Below are 19,310 nucleotides of genomic sequence, written 5' to 3' on the forward strand. Positions count from 1 at the left end.
ATGGACAGGAAAGGAGTGGAGGGTTATGGGCTGAGTGCGGGTAGGTGGGACTAGGTGAGATTAAGAGTTCGGCACGGACTAGGAGGGCCAGAATGGCCTGTTGTCGTGCTGTGATTGTTATATATGATTGAAGTCACCCATTATAACTACTGTTCCTTTATTGCACGCATTTCTAATTTCCTGTTTAATGCCATCCCCAACCTCACTACTACTGTTAGGTGGCCTGTACACAACTCCCACCAGCATTTTCTGCCCCTTAGTGTTATGCAGCTCTACCCATATCGATTCCACATCCTTCAGGCTAATGTTCTTCCTTTCTATTGTGTTAATCTCCTCTCTAACCAGCAATGCTACCCCACCTCCTTTTCTTTCCTGTCTATCCCTCCTAAATATTGAATATTCCTGGATGTTGAGCTCCCATCTTTGGTCACTCTGGAGCTATGTCTCTGTGATCCCAACTATATCATATTCATTAATAACTATCTGCACATTCATCTAACTTGTTACGAAAGCTCCTCGCATTGACACACAAAGCCTTCAGGCTTGTTTTTACAACACTCTTAGCCCTTATACAATTATGTTGAAAAGTGGCCCTTTTTGGTTTTTGCCCTGGATTTGCCTGCCTGCCACTTTTACTTTTCACCTTACTACTTTTTGCTTCTACCCTCATTCTCTCTGTCTCTCTGCACTTGTTCCCAACCCCCTGCCACATTAGTTTAAAGCCTCCCGAACAGCAGTAGCAAACGCTCCCCCTAGGATAGGACATTGGTTCCAGTCCAGCCCAGGTGCAGACCGTCCTGTTTATACCGGTCCCACCTCCTCCAGAACTGGTTCCAATGCCCCAAAAATTTGAATCCCTCCCCCTTGCATCATTTTTCAAGCCATGTATTCATCTGAAATATCCTCCTATTTCTACTCTGACTAGCACGTGGCACTGGTAGTAATCCAGAGATTATTACCTTTGTGGTCCAGCTTTTTAGTTTATCTCCTAACTCCCTAAATTCACCTTGTAGGACCTCATCCCGTTTTTTACCTATATCGTTGGTACCTATGTGCACCACGACCACTGGCTGTTCACCCTCCCATTCCAGAATGGCCTGCAGCCGCTCAGAGACATCCTTGACCCTTGCACCAGGGAGGCAACGTACCATCCTGGAGTCTCATTTGCGGCCACAGAAACGCCTGTCTATTCGCCGCAGAGTCACCCATGATACAATGAACTCGGCTGCTGCTGCCTTCCCCTGATGAGACATCTCCCCCAACAGTATCCAAAACAGTATATCTGTTTAGGAGGGAGATGACCTCAGGGGACTCCTGCACTACCTGCCTACTGCTACGCCATCTAGTGGCCACCCCTTCCCTTTCTGTCTGTGTAGCCTTTACCTGCGGTGTGGCCAACTCACTGAACATGCTATTCACGACTTTCTCAGCATCGCAGATGCTCCAGTATGAATCCAATCGCAGCTCCAGACACTCAATGCGGTCTGCCAGAAGCTGCAGTTGGACACACTTCCTGCACACATTGTTGTCAGGGACACTGGAAGTATCCCTGATTTCCCACATGCTGCAGTTAACCATTAGGCTTAGCACAATGTAGAGGAAAAAGCAGTTGGCTATTAGCCACGATCCAATACTTTAACTGATTTCCAATTTACATGAGTGTAAAAGCCCAGTTAATGCATGGATAGAGGTGAGAGAATATTATCTTGTTCCTGATAACCAAAAATTGTACACCTTGTTCCTAAAATACATTAACACTCAGGTTTCTATGTTTTGAAGTTTTGTTTTTGTTTTAACCACTTTTTTCCCCCTTTGTAGCAATTGGTTGCTGAAGGGATTGTGCAGGTGCATTGTTTCTACAATTATAAAGCTTATTTTACCACAGTATGGTGTGTCTCTTTAGATGGGGATTACCACTGAGTGAACAAACACTAAATGTCTACAGACCTTGCTTTTGTGGTACTTGTGCATTCTTGTTCCTACACCTGTGTACTTCAAGGCTCACTGCTTAAACCAGCTGAACAGTATAATTGTACTGGTGTGTAAGTTTTTAAATCTTATTGTGAAATTTGGGTAAAGAAACTTTAGGTGATCAAGATGGTTGAAAGTTTACATACAGAAAATGGAACAAAGGGAATTCTGATTAAAGTCACTGACCTGAAATGTTAGTTCTCCCACCCCCCAACCCAACAACTCCCAAGATATTGTCTGACTTGCTGCACATTCCAAGCAGTTTATGTTAAATTTCCAGTTTTGGCATGAACCACACCAAAGGGATTCTCTACTCCCACCAGCTGCTGCCCTTGAGCAAAGTCTTTAACCCTGGAAGCTAATGCAACCTTCAGGACTTCTTCATGGTTGATTTAAAAATAAACTGTTTACCCTTTCTTTGACTGTTTTTACAACATTTCTTTCCACTCCCCAACTTGACCAAGCTGCCAAAGTATGTTTAGCATTAGTATGCCAAACATACCATTAGTATGTTTCCCATTGAGTTGTTTTTCCTCACCGAGTCCTCCTATATGCATTAGACTCAGCCAAAACTTGGTATCTCCATCTCCATATTGTTCTACCTGTGATTACTTCCCCATTGGATGTGGCTGTTGTATCTATTGAAATTCCCAGGTTACTCTCCCCTTTCCTATCCAGCCATTATGAGGAGTTTCGTTATCTCCTTAGATCATGTTGCAGTCTAGCAGAATGTAAGGGTTTTTCTTTGTGTTTGCATTTAATCTAATCTTCTCTTAAAAAAACACAACTTCACTTAAATTCAAGGCAATATTTAAAATCTTAATACCTGATATATTGAAGGAAGATCTTATCTGACCACTTAGTAACTTGCATTGCTGACCAAACCACCATTGTAATTACTGCTCATTACAGCTGCCTATTTAATTAATCATTAAGGAAAATATAAAAGCTAAAGTTGAACTTCATGAATTCTAAGTGATAATGAAATTTTGGAATGAAAATTATTTTCAGCTTAAAAAATTAAATGTAAATAGTGGATTGAGATTTAAAACATTTCATTTCAGACTCAATTCCACTGTGAAAAGCCACAGGGACTGGATTCAAGAAATGAAAAGTCCATTTTGTAATTCCTCACAAAACATGCTCCACTTCTTAAGGGTACAGAATTAGTAGTATTGAGTAGCAAGCCAACTCTTAAAGAGATTACAAACATTACCTAGTTTATTTGGTTTTATAACTCTTATTTTGAACTTGTACAAAAGTGACAAAATATATTTTTCCAGAGAAAAAATGTTTTCTGTTGAATCCTTCACCTTGGCATTCACGGGGTATTAGTCCTCAGTTGCTGTTACCATTACTCCGTGAGCTGCAACAACCGATGCAAAATCATCTTCTGTGCATATCGGACCTGCAGAGAATCGCGTTCCCGTTTACTAAGCTGATGGTATTTCTCCACGTCAGCCAATATGGCTTCCTCCTCCTTCAGACCGGAGCTGTAAGATTTTAGCCTCATTCTCACAGTGTTGTGTAGAAGTTGCTTCCAGTCAGACTTCAGGCTGGGGATCGCAGAATTGGTAAGAGCAGAAGTATCACCTTCCTCCTCCTCCTCCCACCCATCATTCGCTTTGTATTCTTCAAATTCTTCCACTGACATACTCAAAACCTGGTTATTTGTGATGACAGAATAGTACCAATGTTAGCTAGCAATAGAGATCAATTGAAACATCGCTATTTAATCAAAATTAAAATCTGCAAATCCCATACCTTTATAAGACAAGATCAGATGAGGTGCTTTCTGTGCCAGCCTTGTGAGACCTATCCAAATAATTCCACTCCTACATTTGAATCTTTCTTATTTATTATTTATTGAGATACAACCTTCAAGCCAGGCTGCCCGGCAATCGCCCTATTTAATCCTAGCCTAACCATGGTACAATTTGCAATGATCAATTAATCTTCCAACTGGTACATCTTTGGACTGTGGGAGGAAACGAGAGAACCCTGAAGAAACCCACGCGGTCACAGGGAGAGCACAACTTTCTTACAGGCAGCAGCGGGAATTGAACCTGATTCACTGGTACTGTAAGACCACACTATCCAAATTGTAAAAGTTACTGAATCTGCTGCCATCATCCTGTCAAGACTGTCCTTTCCAGAATATTACACCAACATAAAAGTGTTTCTTGCCTCTGCTTCTTTTGCCATTGACCTTGCTTCCTCTACTCAGGGCTCTCTTCCTTAAGCAATAGAGAAACCATTAGTACTCTTCATGCTTCTGAACGTCTACATCAAGTCCTTTCACCACAACATCTCTAAAATAAATATACCAAACATGGAACAGTATCTACAAAATGTAGTTAATACACTATTACAGCTGTATGTACAGGATTCCACATAAGGTACACAGCTTTAACAACAGTCAGTCCTCACCTTAAGGGTACTATAAAGTTCCTCCTCTGTTAGGACTCCATCCTGCCCGATAACAAAATCCCCTTCTTCTTGGACTATTTCCAACTCAGTCAAGAATTCCCACTTTTCAGCCAGCAACCTTCTCTCCTCTTCTGTCTTTGCAGCTTAAAACACAAACAAACAATCTAGTCACATCTCTTCTGCACGGCAGTTTCCTAAATCGTGCTGGAGTTGGATGCTTTGCTTCACAACCAACCTTGCAGGGCAGCCTCGTACACAGTCAGCATTCGGATATCCAGGGCTTCATGTGTGTTGCTGGGGTAGGGTTCGGTAAATCCATACATGTGCAGGAGCTGCCAGTTGGCAAGCTGGCCGTATGTGTTAAATATCTCTTCCCCTCCACTGATCTTCTTGATGGAAACCATTTTCAAACAGTCCTGTGAACATGCACAGAAACATATCATTACTCATATTGAACATATACAATCCACTCCAAGTACCTTCATTCCCTAATGGACTCAACTCCCAACTCTATCTCCTCACCGGTGTAAATTCCAAGTTAGCATTGTGATTGGCCACGTGGTTCAACATGTCAGCCAGAGGGACCATCATGGGAGGGTCTGGAGTTTCGTCTTCATCATCATCATCATCATCTTCAGAGGGCTCCTGGAAACTGTGGATATAAAGCCCAATCTGAGTCCTACTATGTCTTAGCAACGTCACGAACAGCAAGGGTCCCAGAACAGATCCACTGGTGACTGACCTCCATGCAGAATATGACCGGTCTACAACCACTCTGCCTTCTATGGGCAAGCCAGTTCTGGATCCACAAAGCAATGTCCCCTTGGATCCCATGCCTCCTTACTTTCTCAATAAGCCTTGCATGGGGTACCTTATCAAATGCCTTGCTGAAATCCATATACACATTCTTCCTTCATCAATGTGTTTAGTCACACCCTCAAAAAATTCAATCAGGCTCATAAAGCACGACCTGCCTTTGACAAAGCCATGCTGACTATTCCTAATCATATTATGCCTCTCCAAATGTTCATAAATCCTGCCTCTCAAGTTCTTCTCCATCAACTTACCAACCACTGAAGTAAGACTCACTGGTCTATAATTTCCTGGGCTATCTCTACTCCCTTTCTTGAATAATGGAACAAGATCCGCAACCCTCCAATCCTCCAGAACCTCTCCTGTCCCCATAGATGATCATGGAGATCAAAAGATCATCACCAGAGGCTCAGCAATCTCCTCCCTTGCCTCCCACAGTAGCCTGGGTACATCTCGTCTGGTCCCGGTGACTTAACCAAATAGATGCTTTCCAAAAGCTCCAGCACATCCTCTTTCTTAATATCTACATGCTGAAGCTTTTCAGTCCACTGTAAGTCATCGCTACAATCGCCAAGATCCTTTTCCGTAGTGAATACTGAAGCAAAGTACTCATTAAGTACCTCTGCTATCTCCTCCGGTTCCATACACACTTTTCCACTGTCATACTTGATTAGTCCTATTCTCTCACGTCTTACCCTCTTGCTCTTCACATACTGGAAGAATGTCTTGGATTTTCCCTAATCCTGTCCGCCAAAGCCTTCTGATAACCCCTTCTGGCTCTCCTAATTTCTTAAGCTCCTTCCTGTTAGCCTTATAATCTTCTAGATCTGTTTTTTGAACCTTTCGTTAGCTCTTTTCTTCTTGTCTGGATTTACTACAGCCTTTGTACACCACGGTTCCTGTACCCTACCATCCTTTCCCTGTCTCATTGGAACGTACCTACGCAGAATTCCACGCAAGTATCCCCTGAACATTTGCCACATTTCTTCCATGAATTTCCCGAGAACATCTTGAGACCAGGAACATTAACCTATTTTTCTGTTCACAGATGCTGCTTGACCTGCTGGATATTTTCTACATTTGTTTTTTTTATTATTGTAGTAAAGGCACTGATCCCAGTGGCTGGAGCTTCAGAAAGAGTTATGGAGACTGCACTCTGATCCTCAGTCCTTGTTTGCTGCCCTTCCTTCGGCAACGAGTATTTTGAGCTTGGGAAACATAGCTCAGATTGCCACTATTTACTCTGAGCAAGTCTGGCAGGCTAGTTGATTAAAGCTTAAAGCTCTTAAAAAATATATCCCCAAGCTGAACACACAATCTTTGCAGGAACATTTCCTTAATCAAAGGCAAAGCCGGCATTTCTATCCAATCCTTGGTGACTGGTTGGAGATCAAAAGCCTTGCTCACTGACTGCTCTAAGCTATGAACGTAAGGTAGCTTTTCAGACCAACTAACCAACATCTGAGGGACAGTTCTCAGCATGGATGGCTGGAGAGCAGTCTCCTCTCTGAAGCACACAGGAGACTGTGACAGCTGGCCCTTCACCTGTAAGCCATAACAAATGCCACCAGCTTCTTGTAAAGCTCCAGGGTGTGTTCATGTGGGTCGAAGATGTCAGGATGACATTTCATAAAAGGCAGCACTATGCTGTTGTACTCTTCTTCAATGTTCATCAAGTCTTTCTCGACTGCCAGTGGCACGCCTGTGCCGAGCAGAAGCATATTCCTCTCCTCCTCAGACCTGTAGAAACAAATAAAATACAACACACGTTACACACCTCTGGTCCTCACCTCAAGGACCCCAACAGCCACTGGGAAACAGGCGGGCCTGTCCCTACACTTGTACAGTTTTGAATGTTGAATCAAAGCACTGAATGTTAAAAGGAAGTAAAATTACAGAGGGTTCCCACTTTATCCAGATTTCTATCTCCATCCCTGGTACAACTTTCCCAAACAACAATATTCCACCAGATTTTCCAGAAATCCCATACACAAGCCCAATAGTAGCTCACGCCATAACTCTACACTAAGTCAAGGGGGTGACAATATTTGTACAGAAACATGATGCTTTCCTGAATTACCACAAAGCCAAAGAAGGCAGCTGCACTACCTGTCCATCAGGTGGTTTCTTTAACCAAGGTAACCAGTCGAAGGTCATCAGCCTTCCCACCCCCCTCAACCCTCACCAAAACCCCCCTCAACCCTTACCAAAACATGGGGTGGTGCAGGGTGCTGAAGCCAGGCCAGAGAGAGAAATAAGGCTTCCAGTGGGATTTGCTGCTTGTGATCTCGAACATCATGGAAAGCAGGAGTGGCACCCAGCCCGACCGGCATTCCAACGCTGCCTCTTCTAAAAATAGACCCAACCATTAAAGCACTGCTCTTCACAGGACGTACAACCTCATCTGTCCAAAGATACTCTATTCAATCAGTCTTCTTACAGGCAGCCACAAAACAAAGCAACCCAATGGGGCTCACTAAAAAAAAACTGTCAAACACCTGATGTACAAAGAAAAGAACCAATCATGCAAACAATAAATAAGCAAATACCACTCAGAAATGAAGTTCACAGCCACAAAGCCTGTCATCACGACAGGCTGTCTGAGTTGTGCAGATGACAGCGTCAGTTTAGTACAGAAATGAGAAAGGTTGAGCTGCACCTCACCTTTGGCCCCGACACCCTGACCTTTTCAGTCTGGCCTGGTGTATGAATTGGCCAAGCATCAGCTCATTCCTCACTCTCAGACATAGGCCCTGCTGCTTTGATACACTCTCAGGCCAAGGGCCCGCCATCTCAGTTTGGCCCATACTTGGCCTTTCCAATCTCGCCCAGCACTTAACTCAGTCCATGCTCTTGAGCTCAGGCCCCAGCAACCTTGACTCTGCCACTCAGAATTAGCTCCAATACATTCCAGCAACAGCCAAACATTGGATCATTCCTCACTCTCAGGCCTGGGCCCCACCACAACTATCCTGCACCTTTGAGACTTCAGTTCACCCTGTAATAATGCTGGGTCGCACAGGCAGTTCAAAAGGGAAGTTGCAGTCTATTGTTCATAGCGATCGTTTCCCAGAAATAGTGTGAGTAATAAAGCAGTTAGTTGTTTTGTTTGCTACCAGTAAGGCCGGTGTTTTTCACCAGGGTACTGGATTTCAGACACACCTAATTCAGCAGCCCTGGATACACCTGAACAAATTTTTTTTTCTTGGTTGGGTTTTGCAAATCTTTGTGAATCCATTGGTGGGGGGGTGGTCTGCAGGCCGGAGACCTGCCCTGGGGTTGAAAAAAACTGTATGTGCACAGGTGGGAGGGAGGCAAGGGGCTTGTTTTGCTCGTGTTCTGTGATGGGCTTGCTATGTTAGTGCTCTCACTTGCGGGCTTCCCCCAGCACACACTGGAGTGTGTTGGTTGTTCCAGTGCATGTTTTAATAAACTTGAACCTTGAATAAAACAAAGTGATAATTTATGTGAACAAAGTTCACTTATTAATAAGAGTGGAGAAATCTGATTTGATGAAGTTATTCAGTGGAATGCTTAGTCACACAGATAAGACAAACAGTGATGAAGGTAGTATCACTGCTCTCACTCAGTCCAGGTGTTGGGCCACAGCCGGAATATCCTGTGCAGCTCTGATCGGCACACCATCACAAGGTACAGAAAAGATTCACAGGAATCTTGAAGGGCTTGGATAACAAGGACAAGAGATCGAAGAATGATCGTTAAGAGTTTATAAAATCACGTGAATGACCATGACCGGAGTAAAGTTTAACAAATATTAGCAGAAAAAGGGAAGAGTTACAGTGAAGGATAAAGAATGAGGATACTCTAAGAGATCAAACACCACTTCCAATCCCTCACTCTGTCTACTACGCAGAATCGCCCAATTATCCTTAGCAGCCCCCAACTACAGAAAGTCAGGAGAGCAGGAGCTTTCAGGATGGTGTGGAGAATCTCGGATCACTGGACCAGGTAGAAAGAATAACCCACCCTTCATGCACCTCCCACCCAACCCACAGAAAAATCTCTAGGTCCCAGTCACCTCTGACGTGGGTGCAAGTTCTCCTTGATGCTAAAGGACCATCCAAGGAGAAGCCTACAACAATTTAATCCGCAGAAGTGTGAAGCAATTTTTAGTAGCGATGATATACATTATCTAAACAATACAATATTAAAGGAGATGTGGGTACCAGGATAAATCAAGACCATTAAAAAGGTTTGGCTTCATAAACAAAGGCAAAAGCAGAGAATTTGTACTAGCATTTTATCAATCATCATTTAGTTGAGCTATCTGGACATCACGGGGATCCACAAGAATGGCGAAGTATACATGAGAAGCTGGGATTGTGCTACTTACAAATTTCCACCCAATTTACTTCTTCCTTGCCCAAGGTACAGTGGGTAACCATGGTTTGTGAGTGGGGTTGGGATGAAAGGTGAGACACTTAAACCAGCAGAGATTCTGGCTGACGTACCTCTCTTTAGTAAATCCTGGATTGCTGAGGTATGCTGACTGAGTAGTGCTGCCCTGGGAACAGAAAATAACAGCTCTCCCTCTTCAATGTCATTGTTTGCCACCAGCCCATAACCCTCCACAGTGCCACCCTTGCTCAAGTGTACCTGAGGAGGGAGGGAGGAGAAAAAATCAAAGGTTCAGAATACAAATCACAATACCCCAATCTAATGTGTCGAACCCTTCTGCATGAAATGTGGTCTGATCTTCATCTAAGTCACAATAATAAACAAACACAATCTGCCTAAACATAACACAAGAACAATTGTACTTTCCATGTCTTTATTGAATTCACTTTTAATCAGTCACAGTTCAGGCTGGAAAAAGTATGTGAACCCTTGTATTCAGTAACTGGTAGAACCTCTTTTAGCAGCAATAACCTCCACCAAACATTCACAAACTTTTTCTTGCAACTGTATCTAGGGTCACAGATTCAGAATGCTTGGCCAGTTGTACAGTACATGAGGATCTGGGAGCATTTTCAAGTGTGTTATTTTTAAGCACACAATATGAAGGAGTGTGGAGAAAATCAGCTCACAGAGTTTTCTGGAGAAGTGTGGGATAGTTCAAGGAGCCTGATTAACTGGGCCAAATGACCACAGTTCACACTGAATACCACCATTCTATGTGAAACAATATTATGATGGGTACATAAAGAAGAACAGGAGCAATTATCATGAGGGTGGCCGCAGGGATGCTCTAAGAGCAGAGAGAGTTGCTGCAGTGCTGATATATAAAGGTTTCAAAGGTACATTTGACATCAGAGAAATGTATACAATATACATCCTGAAATTCTTTTTCTTCGCAAACATCCACAAAAACAGGAGTGCCATTCTAACTGAATGGCAGTTAGAACCACAAAGTCCAAATTGCTTCTCAGATCGGAGTTCTGAGAGGCGGGACTGCGCAGGCGCGTGAAGGAGGCCTGGGAAGGAGGGAAGATATAAAAAGGAGAGAAGGAGTGAGGCAGTTCTCTTTTGGAAGAGGACAGCGAGGCTGAGAAGAAGTGCGGCGGCGGCCATTTTCAAATTGCTTCTCAGATCGGAGTTCTGAGAGGCGGGACTGCGCAGGCGCGTGAAGGAGGCCTGGGAAGGAGGGAAGATATAAAAAGGAGAGAAGGAGTGAGGCAGTTCTCTTTTGGAAGAGGACAGCGAGGCTGAGAAGAAGTGCGGCGGCGGCCATTTTCAAATTGCTTCTCAGATCGGAGTTCTGAGAGGCGGGACTGCGCAGGCGCGTGAAGGAGGCCTGGGAAGGAGGGAAGATATAAAAAGGAGAGAAGGAGTGAGGCAGTTCTCTTTTGGAAGAGGACAGCGAGGCTGAGAAGAAGTGCGGCGGCGGCCATTTTCAAATTGCTTCTCAGATCGGAGTTCTGAGAGGCGGGACTGCGCAGGCGCGTGAAGGAGGCCTGGGAAGGAGGGAAGATATAAAAAGAACGCAGCCTTAAGCAGCGGGCAGCTTCGTTTGCGGGCAGCGGAGTGAGTCGGGAGCAGAGTGTAGGGCTTGGGCTCAGAGGGCTTAGGCGGAAGAGGGCACAGTAGGCTTATCTTTTAGTTCTTGTTATTTTCAGTTATTCGGGAGGTATGAGTGTGAGGGCAGCTTGTTGTTCTCGGTGTCGGATGTGGGAGATCCTGGAGTCTCCGAGCCTCCCGGACGTCCACATCTGCGCCAGGTGCGCCGAACTGCAGCTCCTGAGGGACCGAATTAGGGAACTGGAGCTGCAGCTCGATGACCTTCGCCTGGTCAGGGAGAGTGAGGAGGTGATAGAGAGGAGTTACAGGCAGGTGGTCACTCCGGGGCCACGGGAGGCAGATAGGTGGGTCACGATCAGGAAGGGGAAGGGGCAGGTACTAGAGAGTACCCCAGTGGCTGTACCCCTTGACAATAAGTACTCATGTTTGAGTACTGTTGGGGGGGACAGCCTACCTGGAGGAAGTGACAGTGGCCGGGCCTCCGGCACAGAGGACGGCCCTGTAGCTCAGAAGGGTAGGGATAGAAGAAAGAGGACCATAGTAATAGGGGACTCGATAGTCAGGGGTTCAGACAGGCGGTTCTGTGGAGGTGATCGGGAGTCCCGGATGGTAGTTTGCCTCCCTGGTGCCAGGGTCCGGGACGTTTCTGATCGCGTCCAAGATATCCTGAAGTGGGAGGGTGAGGAGCCAGAGATCGTGGTACATGTAGGTACCAATGACATAGGTAGGAAAGGGGAAGAGGTCCTGAAACGAGAGTATAGGGAGTTAGGAAGGCAGTTAAGAAGAAGGACCGCAAAGGTAGTAATCTCGGGATTACTGCCTGTACCACGCGACAGTGAGAGTAGGAATGGAATTAGGTGGAGGATGAATGCGTGGTTGAGGGATTGGAGCAGGGGGCAGGGATTCAAGTTTCTGGATCATTGGGACCTCTTCTGGGGCAGGCGTGACCTGTTCAAGAAGGACGGGTTACACTTGAATCCTGGGGGGACCAATATCCTAGCGGGGAGGTTTGCTAGGGCTACGGGGCAGACTTTAAACTAGTAAGATGGGGGGGCGGAAATCAATTTGAGGAAACTATGGGAGAGGAGGTTAGTTCACCAGTAGAGCAAGTAAGTAGACCGTGTGTGAGGGAGGACAGGCAGGTGATGGAGGAGGGATGCGCTCAGCCCGAAGTTGTAGGGGAGAAGAAAGAAAAGGATAATAAATTTGAATGCATTGCTAGGGATGAAAAGAGAGGAGGAGGTGGAGAGTATCTTAAATGTATCTATTTTAATGCTAGGAGCATTGTAAGAAAGGTGGATGAGCTTAAAGTGTGGATTGATACATGGAATTATGATGTTGTAGCTATTAGTGAAACATGGTTGCAGGAAGGGTGTGATTGGCAACTAAATATTCCTGGATTTAGTTGCTTCAGGTGTGATAGAGTAGGAGGGGCCAGAGGAGGAGGTGTTGCATTGCTTGTCCGAGAAAATCTTATGGCGGTGCTTTGGAAGGATAGATTACAGAGCTCCTCTAGGGAGGCTATTTGGGTGGAATTGAGGAATGGGAAAGGTGTAGTAACACTGATAGGAGTGTATTATAGGCCACCTAATGGGGAGCGTGAGTTGGAAGAGCAAATGTGTAAGGAGATAGCAGATATTTGTAGTAAACACAAGGTGGTGATTGTGGGAGATTTTAATTTTCCACACATAGATTGGGAAGCTCATTCTGTAAAAGGGCTGGATGGTTTAGAGTTTGTGAAATGTGTGCAGGATAGCTTTTTGCAACAATACATAGAAGTACCGACTAGAGATGGGGCAGTGTTGGATCTCCTGTTAGGGAATGCGATAGGTCAGCTGACAGATGTATGTGTTGGGGAGCACTTCGGGTCCAGTGATCACAATAGCATTAGCTTCAATATAATTATGGAGAAGGACAGGACTGGACCTAGAGTTGAGATTTTTGATTGGAGAAAGGCTAACTTTGAGGAGATGCGCAGGGATTTAGAGAGAGTGGAATGGGTCAAGTTGTTTTATGGGAAGGATGTAATAGAGAAATGGAGGTCATTTAAGGGTGAAATTATGAGGGTACAGAATCTTTATGTTCCTGTTCGGTTGAAAGGAAAGATTAAAGGTTTGAAAGCGCCATGGTTTTCAAGGGATATTAGAAACTTGGTTCGAAAAAAGAGGGATGTCTACAATAGATATAGGCAGCATGGAGTAAAGGAATTGCTCGAGGAATATAAAGAATGTAAAAGGAAACTTAAGAAAGAGATTAGAAAAGCTAAAAGAAGTTACGAGTTTGGTTTGGCAAATAAGGTGGAAGTAAATCCGAAAGGCTTCTACAGTTATATTAAAAGCAAGAGGATAGTGAGGGATAAAATTGGTCCCTTAGAGAATCAGGGTGGTCAGCTATGTGTGGAGCCGAGGGAGATGGGAGAGATTTTGAACGATTTCTTCTCTTCGGTATTCACTAAGGAGAAGGATATCGAATGGTGTAAGGTGTGGGAAACAAGTAAGGAAGTTATGGAACCTATGACAATTAAAGAGGTGGAAGTACTGGCGCTTTTAAGAAATTTAAAAGTGGATAAATCTCCGGGTCCTGACCGGATATTCCCCAGGACCTTGAGGGAAGTTTGTGTAGAGATAGCAGGAGCTCTGACGGAGATCTTTCAGATGTCATTAGAAACAGGGATTGTGCCGGAGGATTGGCGTATTGCTCATGTGGTTCCATTGTTTAAAAAGGGTTCTAGAAGTAAGCCTGGCAATTATAGACCTGTCAGTTTGACATCAGTGGTGGGTAAATTAATGGAAAGTATTCTTAGAGATAGTATTTATAATTATCTGGATAGACAGGATCTGATTAGGAGTAGCCAGCATGGATTTGTGCGTGGAAGGTCATGTTTGACAAACCTTATTGAATTTTTTGAAGTAGTTACGAGGAATGTTGACGAGGGTAAGGCAGTGGATGTAGTCTATATGGACTTCAGCAAGGCCTTTGACAAAGTTCCACATGGAAGGTTAGTTAAGAAGGTTCAGTCGTTAGGTATTAGTGCTGGAGTAATAAAATGGATTCAACAGTGGCTAGATGGGAGATGCCAGAGAGTAGTGGTGGATAATTGTTTATCGGGATGGAGGCCGGTGACTAGCGGGGTGCCTCAGGGATCTGTTTTGGGCCCAATGTTGTTTGTAATATACATAAATGATCTGGATGATGGGGTGGTAAATTGGATTAGTAAGTATGCTGATGATACTAAGGTAGGAGGTGTTGTGGATAATGAGGTGGGTTTTCAAAGCTTGCAGGGAGATTTATGCCGGTTAGAAGAATGGGCTGAACGTTGGCAGATGGAGTTTAATGCTGAGAAGTGTGAGGTTCTACATTTTGGCAGGAATAATCCAAATAGAACATACAGGGTAAATGGTAGGGCATTGAGGAATGCAGTGGAACAGAGAGATCTAGGAATAACAGTGCATAGTTCCCTGAAGGTGGAGTCTCATGTAGATAGGGTGGTGAAGAAGGCTTTTGGAACGCTGGCCTTTATAAATCAGAGCATTGAGTACAGAAGTTGGGATGTAATGTTAAAATTGTACAAGGCATTGGTAAGGCCAAATTTGGAATATTGTGTACAGTTCTGGTCACCGAATTATAGGAAAGATATCAATAAATTAGAGAGAGTGCAGAGACGATTTACTAGGATGTTACCAGGGTTTCAGCACTTAAGTTACAGAGAAAGGTTGAACAAGTTAGGTCTCTATTCATTGGAGCGTAGAAGGTTGAGGGGGGATTTGATCGAGGTATTTAAAATGTTGAGAGGGATAGATAGAGTTGACGTGAATAGGCTGTTTCCATTGAGAGTAGGGGAGATTCAAACGAGAGGACATGATTTGAGAGTTAGGGGGCAAAAGTTTAAGGGAAACACGAGGGGGTATTTCTTTACTCAGAGAGTGATAGCTGTGTGGAATGAGCTTCCTGTAGAAGTAGTAGAGGCCAGATCAGTTGTGTCATTTAAGGTAAAATTGGATAGGTATATGGATAGGAAAGGAGTGGAGGGTTATGGGCTGAGTGCGGGTAGGTGGGACTAGGTGAGATTAAGAGTTCGGCACGGACTAGGAGGGCCGGAATGGCCTGTTTCCGTGCTGTGATTGTTATATGGTTATATGGTTATATGGTCCCCCCAGCTCCCCTTCCCTCAGGTCTAAGGACTAATCAACTGAAACCAAACCAGACCAAATGCACCTCAGTATCGTACTGAACCAAATAAAAGTCTATTTCCATCTCTTTTATACCACCTGCATTATAAATACACAAATTTACTTGGCCAGAGAGACTCTCCAGCTGATTCCAACACTGGGGCAGATGTGACCACTGGTCTCAGCTCCTTTGTTTCAAAAATTAATTTCAACAGACACAGCTCTCCAGAATAAAGAATGTTAAAGATTGAGAGGCTGAGAGAACAAATTCATCTTGTTCTTATCCTGAGAATCCAAGCTTGCTGTTCCTTTGTGTGTTTATCTATCTGACAGGTGCATTTACAATGACATATATGTACTTTTGTGAAGCTTGTTCCATCTTCATGTGTAATCAGCCCCATCAACAACTGTCCAACTAAAGGCCAACACTGCCAATCAATTCAGCCTGGGCTCTGTGTAAAGATTTTCAAGCCCTTCACTTCAGGTACATACAGCACACTAACAGGCCCTTCAGCCCATCTCATCTATGATGCCCCCACACTGCTCCATTTGCCACTTCAGGCTCATATTCCTCTAAACTATTCGTACTATCCAAATATCTTTTGGACATTGTAATTCTATCTGCCTCCATCACCAGCTCAACAGCTTATTTTAAATATTCATCACTCTCTGTATGAGAAACTTACCCCTCAGATCTCTTTTAAATTCCTCCCCTCTCACCTGAAACCTGTGTCTACTACATTTACTCTCCTGCCCTGGAGAAAAGACTATATACCCTATCTATGCCCCTCATAATGTGTAAACCTACTAAAGCTAGCCCATCCAATCTCCCTGTAAAAACACCCTCCATTCTGCATAACAGCCCAGCAAATCTCTTCTGCACTCTCTGTCACTACTCCCCTCCTTCCTGTAACTTGGTGACCAGAACTGGACACACAAGTGAACTTTGTAAATGAAGTTTAGCACAGCCAGTGAAATGACTGGCACTGGCCAATTGCATTATTTTATGAATAAAGTATTTGCTTGGGGAAGGAGTGGGGAGGAAACCTTGTCAGTTGGCTGTACAAAATGCTGCCCTCCCCAGAGTCCCCAGCAAGAAAGTACCTAGCCCGAAGTGTTGCAAGGATGAATGAGCAACTGGAAACACCCCAGTTGCTGAAGTCCTGCTTATCTATACTTTGTAAATTTCCCAACAAAGTAAAGATGGCCAGCTCACCTTGGGGCTGAGCTCCAGCCCTGACTGCCTGCACCAGGTCAGAAACTGGCTCAGCACTTCTTCAGTACCTTGGCCCACTGCAGCCTCCACCTGCAATAAACATCAAAGATCACAGCCTCAGAATGGTTCCTGGTTCAGCAGCTATTACCTCTCGGCTCCTGCCCAGTGACGAGGTAACCAATCCCATGGAAGTATGACCTCAACAACCCCCAGTTTAAAAGAAACAGCCAGAATTTGACCCCATTCTGGGTTACACTAGCCGTGGCATGAGTTCCCACAGACACAAGATTAAAGCAGCTGCAGCCCAGGGTTTTCAGATCACAGATGACACAGAGTCCATCTGGAGGGCTGAAAGACTGGATACAGGGAGAGTGCCACCCTTGACTGAGAATAAGGGGATGGTTGTTTAAGGCATGGAACCACATCAAGCTAGAGACTCCACCTCACAGCACCGGAGAATCTTAACCCTGGGTGGTGTCTATGTCAAATCTGGTTCTTGTTGTGAGCACATGGATTCTCCCCAGGAGCTCGAGTTTCCAGCTAATGTAACATGCTGCCAGTCTGTGGATGAGGTCTGAATCTGACGGCTGTTGAATGGAATGGGAGAGGGCAGATAAAGTGTGGGATTGCTGTCAATTGGTGAAACTGGAGAGGGTTCAAAGGAGGTTCACAAAAAAGGTTCCAGGAATGAATGGCTTCTCACATGAAGAGCGTTTGATGGCTCTGGGCCTGTGTATTCACTAGAATTCAGAAGAATAAAGGGTGACTTAACTGAAACCTATTGAATGATAGAAAACATAGAAAATCTACAGCACAATACAGGCCCTTCGGCCCACAATGCTGTACCGAACATGTACTTACTTTAGAAACTACCTAGGGTTACCCATTGCCCTCTATTTTTCTAAAAATCTCTTAAAAGACCCTATTGTATCTGCCTCCACCACCGTTGCCAGCAGCCCATTCCACGCACTCACCACTCTCTGCGTAAAAAACTTACCCCTGACATCTCCTCTGTACCTACTTCCAAACACCTTAAAACTGTGCCCTCTCGTGTTATCCATTTCAGTCCTGGGAAAAAGCCTGACTATCCACACAATCAATGCCTCTCATCATCTTATTTATACACCCCTGACAGGTCACCTATCATCCCCCACTTGCTCCAATGATGAAAGATCTTGATGAAGTGGATGTAGAGAGGAATTTCCTATGTTGGGGGAGTGTAAGACCAGAGGACACAGCTTCAGAATAGAGGGGTGTCCTTTTAGAACAGGGATGATGAGGAATCTCTTTAGGCAGATGGCAGTGAATCTGTGGAATTCTTTGCCACAAGCAGCTATGAAGGCCAAAGTCTTTATGCATATTTAAGGCAGAGGTTGGTATCGATTGGTCAGGGCATGAAGGGGTACGGGGAGAAGGCAAGGGGCTGAGAGGTAAATTGTATCAGCCATGATGAAACGGCATGTTCGGTTCCCTCGTATGGTCTAAATGGGTAGTTGGTGAGCAGCAGAGTTATTGGACGGAAGGGCCTTGTTCTGTGTTGGATGTGAGGTCCTTGGGTCCTGAAACTCTCGGGGATGTTACCAAAATGGTGAGATTCATGGATTGGGCTGTAGTTCATCTCGGCCTCTTTCAGTTCTATGTTTTTCTCATGTTCTCGCCCACTCTTTCAGTTTGCGGATTGACGGGGCGGGGGGGGGGGGGGGAGGTTCTGTTAGTTTTGTGACGGGAGGGACTAGGTTTGCGATTTTTTGTATCTTTTTCTTTCCGTGCGGGTGGGGGGGGGGGTGATTGATGTTTTTCTTTCAACTACTTCTATGGTTTTCTATATTTTATGGTAATCTGGGTAAGACAAATTTCAGGATTGAATTCTGCGTACCTACTTCGACGATACAATTAACCCCTGAACGTCTTCGACCCTGGGACGGCTGGACGGAGGCAGGCCGCCACCACACGAGAGACCGAGGGGCCTGCTGCTTCGATCAGGGTGACAGCCCGGACTGACTGCGGTCTCGGGCCGATGGAACATGCCGAGCGCCTCCCCGTCTATCGATACCCACCCTCCCTCCGCTGCAGCCGGTTTCCACCCTCCACTTTCCCTCCCTCTTGCCCCCTGGGATCCGGACCCACCTTCGGCCTCTTCGCCGCGGACGCCATCTTCTCACATAGTGACAACCAAACCGGCTCGCGCCGATCACTTCCGTTTGGAGAGCCAGGTCCCGCCCCCTTCGACACGATCACTTCCGGATGGTATCGCCCCTTAAAGGGACAGCGGCACGACTCGCACGCAAGATGAAAGCAACTCACACAAACTGCAGGTCAGGCAGCATCTGTAAAAATGGACGAACGTTCGATGTTTTGGGCCAAGACCCTTCTTCAGGACTGAGCAGGAAGGTATTGGGTGAAAGCAGGCGGGTGGGAGAAGTGAGGAGAGTGGACCGTGGGAGAAAGGGAAGGAGGAGGGGACCCAGGGCAAATAGACAATAGACAGTAGGTGCAGGAGTAGGCCATTCGGCCCTTCTAGCCAGCACCGCCATTCACTGTGATCATGGCTGATCATCCACAATCAGTACCCCGCTCCTTCCCTCTCCCCATATCCCTTGATCCCGCTATCTATAAGAGCTCTCTCTAACTCTCTCTTGAATGCATCCAGAGACTTGGCCTCCACTGCCTTCTGGGGCAGAGCATTCTACATATCCACCACTCTCTGGGTGAAAAAGTTTTTCCGCATCTCT

The 19,310-nt window shown here is 45.2% G+C and overlaps 1 protein-coding gene across 1 annotated transcript; it reads right to left on the reverse strand.

Annotated features, from left to right (window-relative positions):
- Positions 1-3,170: 3,170 nt before the first annotated feature.
- On the reverse strand, positions 3,171-18,831 carry setd6 (SET domain containing 6, protein lysine methyltransferase). Its single transcript, XM_073069654.1, has 9 exons — positions 18,706-18,831; positions 16,579-16,668; positions 9,687-9,831; positions 7,422-7,563; positions 6,760-6,954; positions 4,924-5,053; positions 4,637-4,817; positions 4,402-4,544; positions 3,171-3,634 (listed from the first exon to the last, which is right to left on the reverse strand). The coding sequence occupies exons 1-9, from the start codon at positions 18,730-18,732 to the stop codon at positions 3,326-3,328; spliced, it is 1,362 nt and encodes a 453-aa protein (XP_072925755.1). The 5' UTR covers positions 18,733-18,831; the 3' UTR covers positions 3,171-3,325.
- Between the last annotated feature and the right edge of the window lie 479 nt (positions 18,832-19,310).

The sequence above is a fragment of the Hemitrygon akajei genome, chromosome 17 (genome assembly GCF_048418815.1).
Source record: "Hemitrygon akajei chromosome 17, sHemAka1.3, whole genome shotgun sequence".
NCBI classification, from domain to species: Eukaryota; Metazoa; Chordata; class Chondrichthyes; order Myliobatiformes; family Dasyatidae; genus Hemitrygon; species Hemitrygon akajei.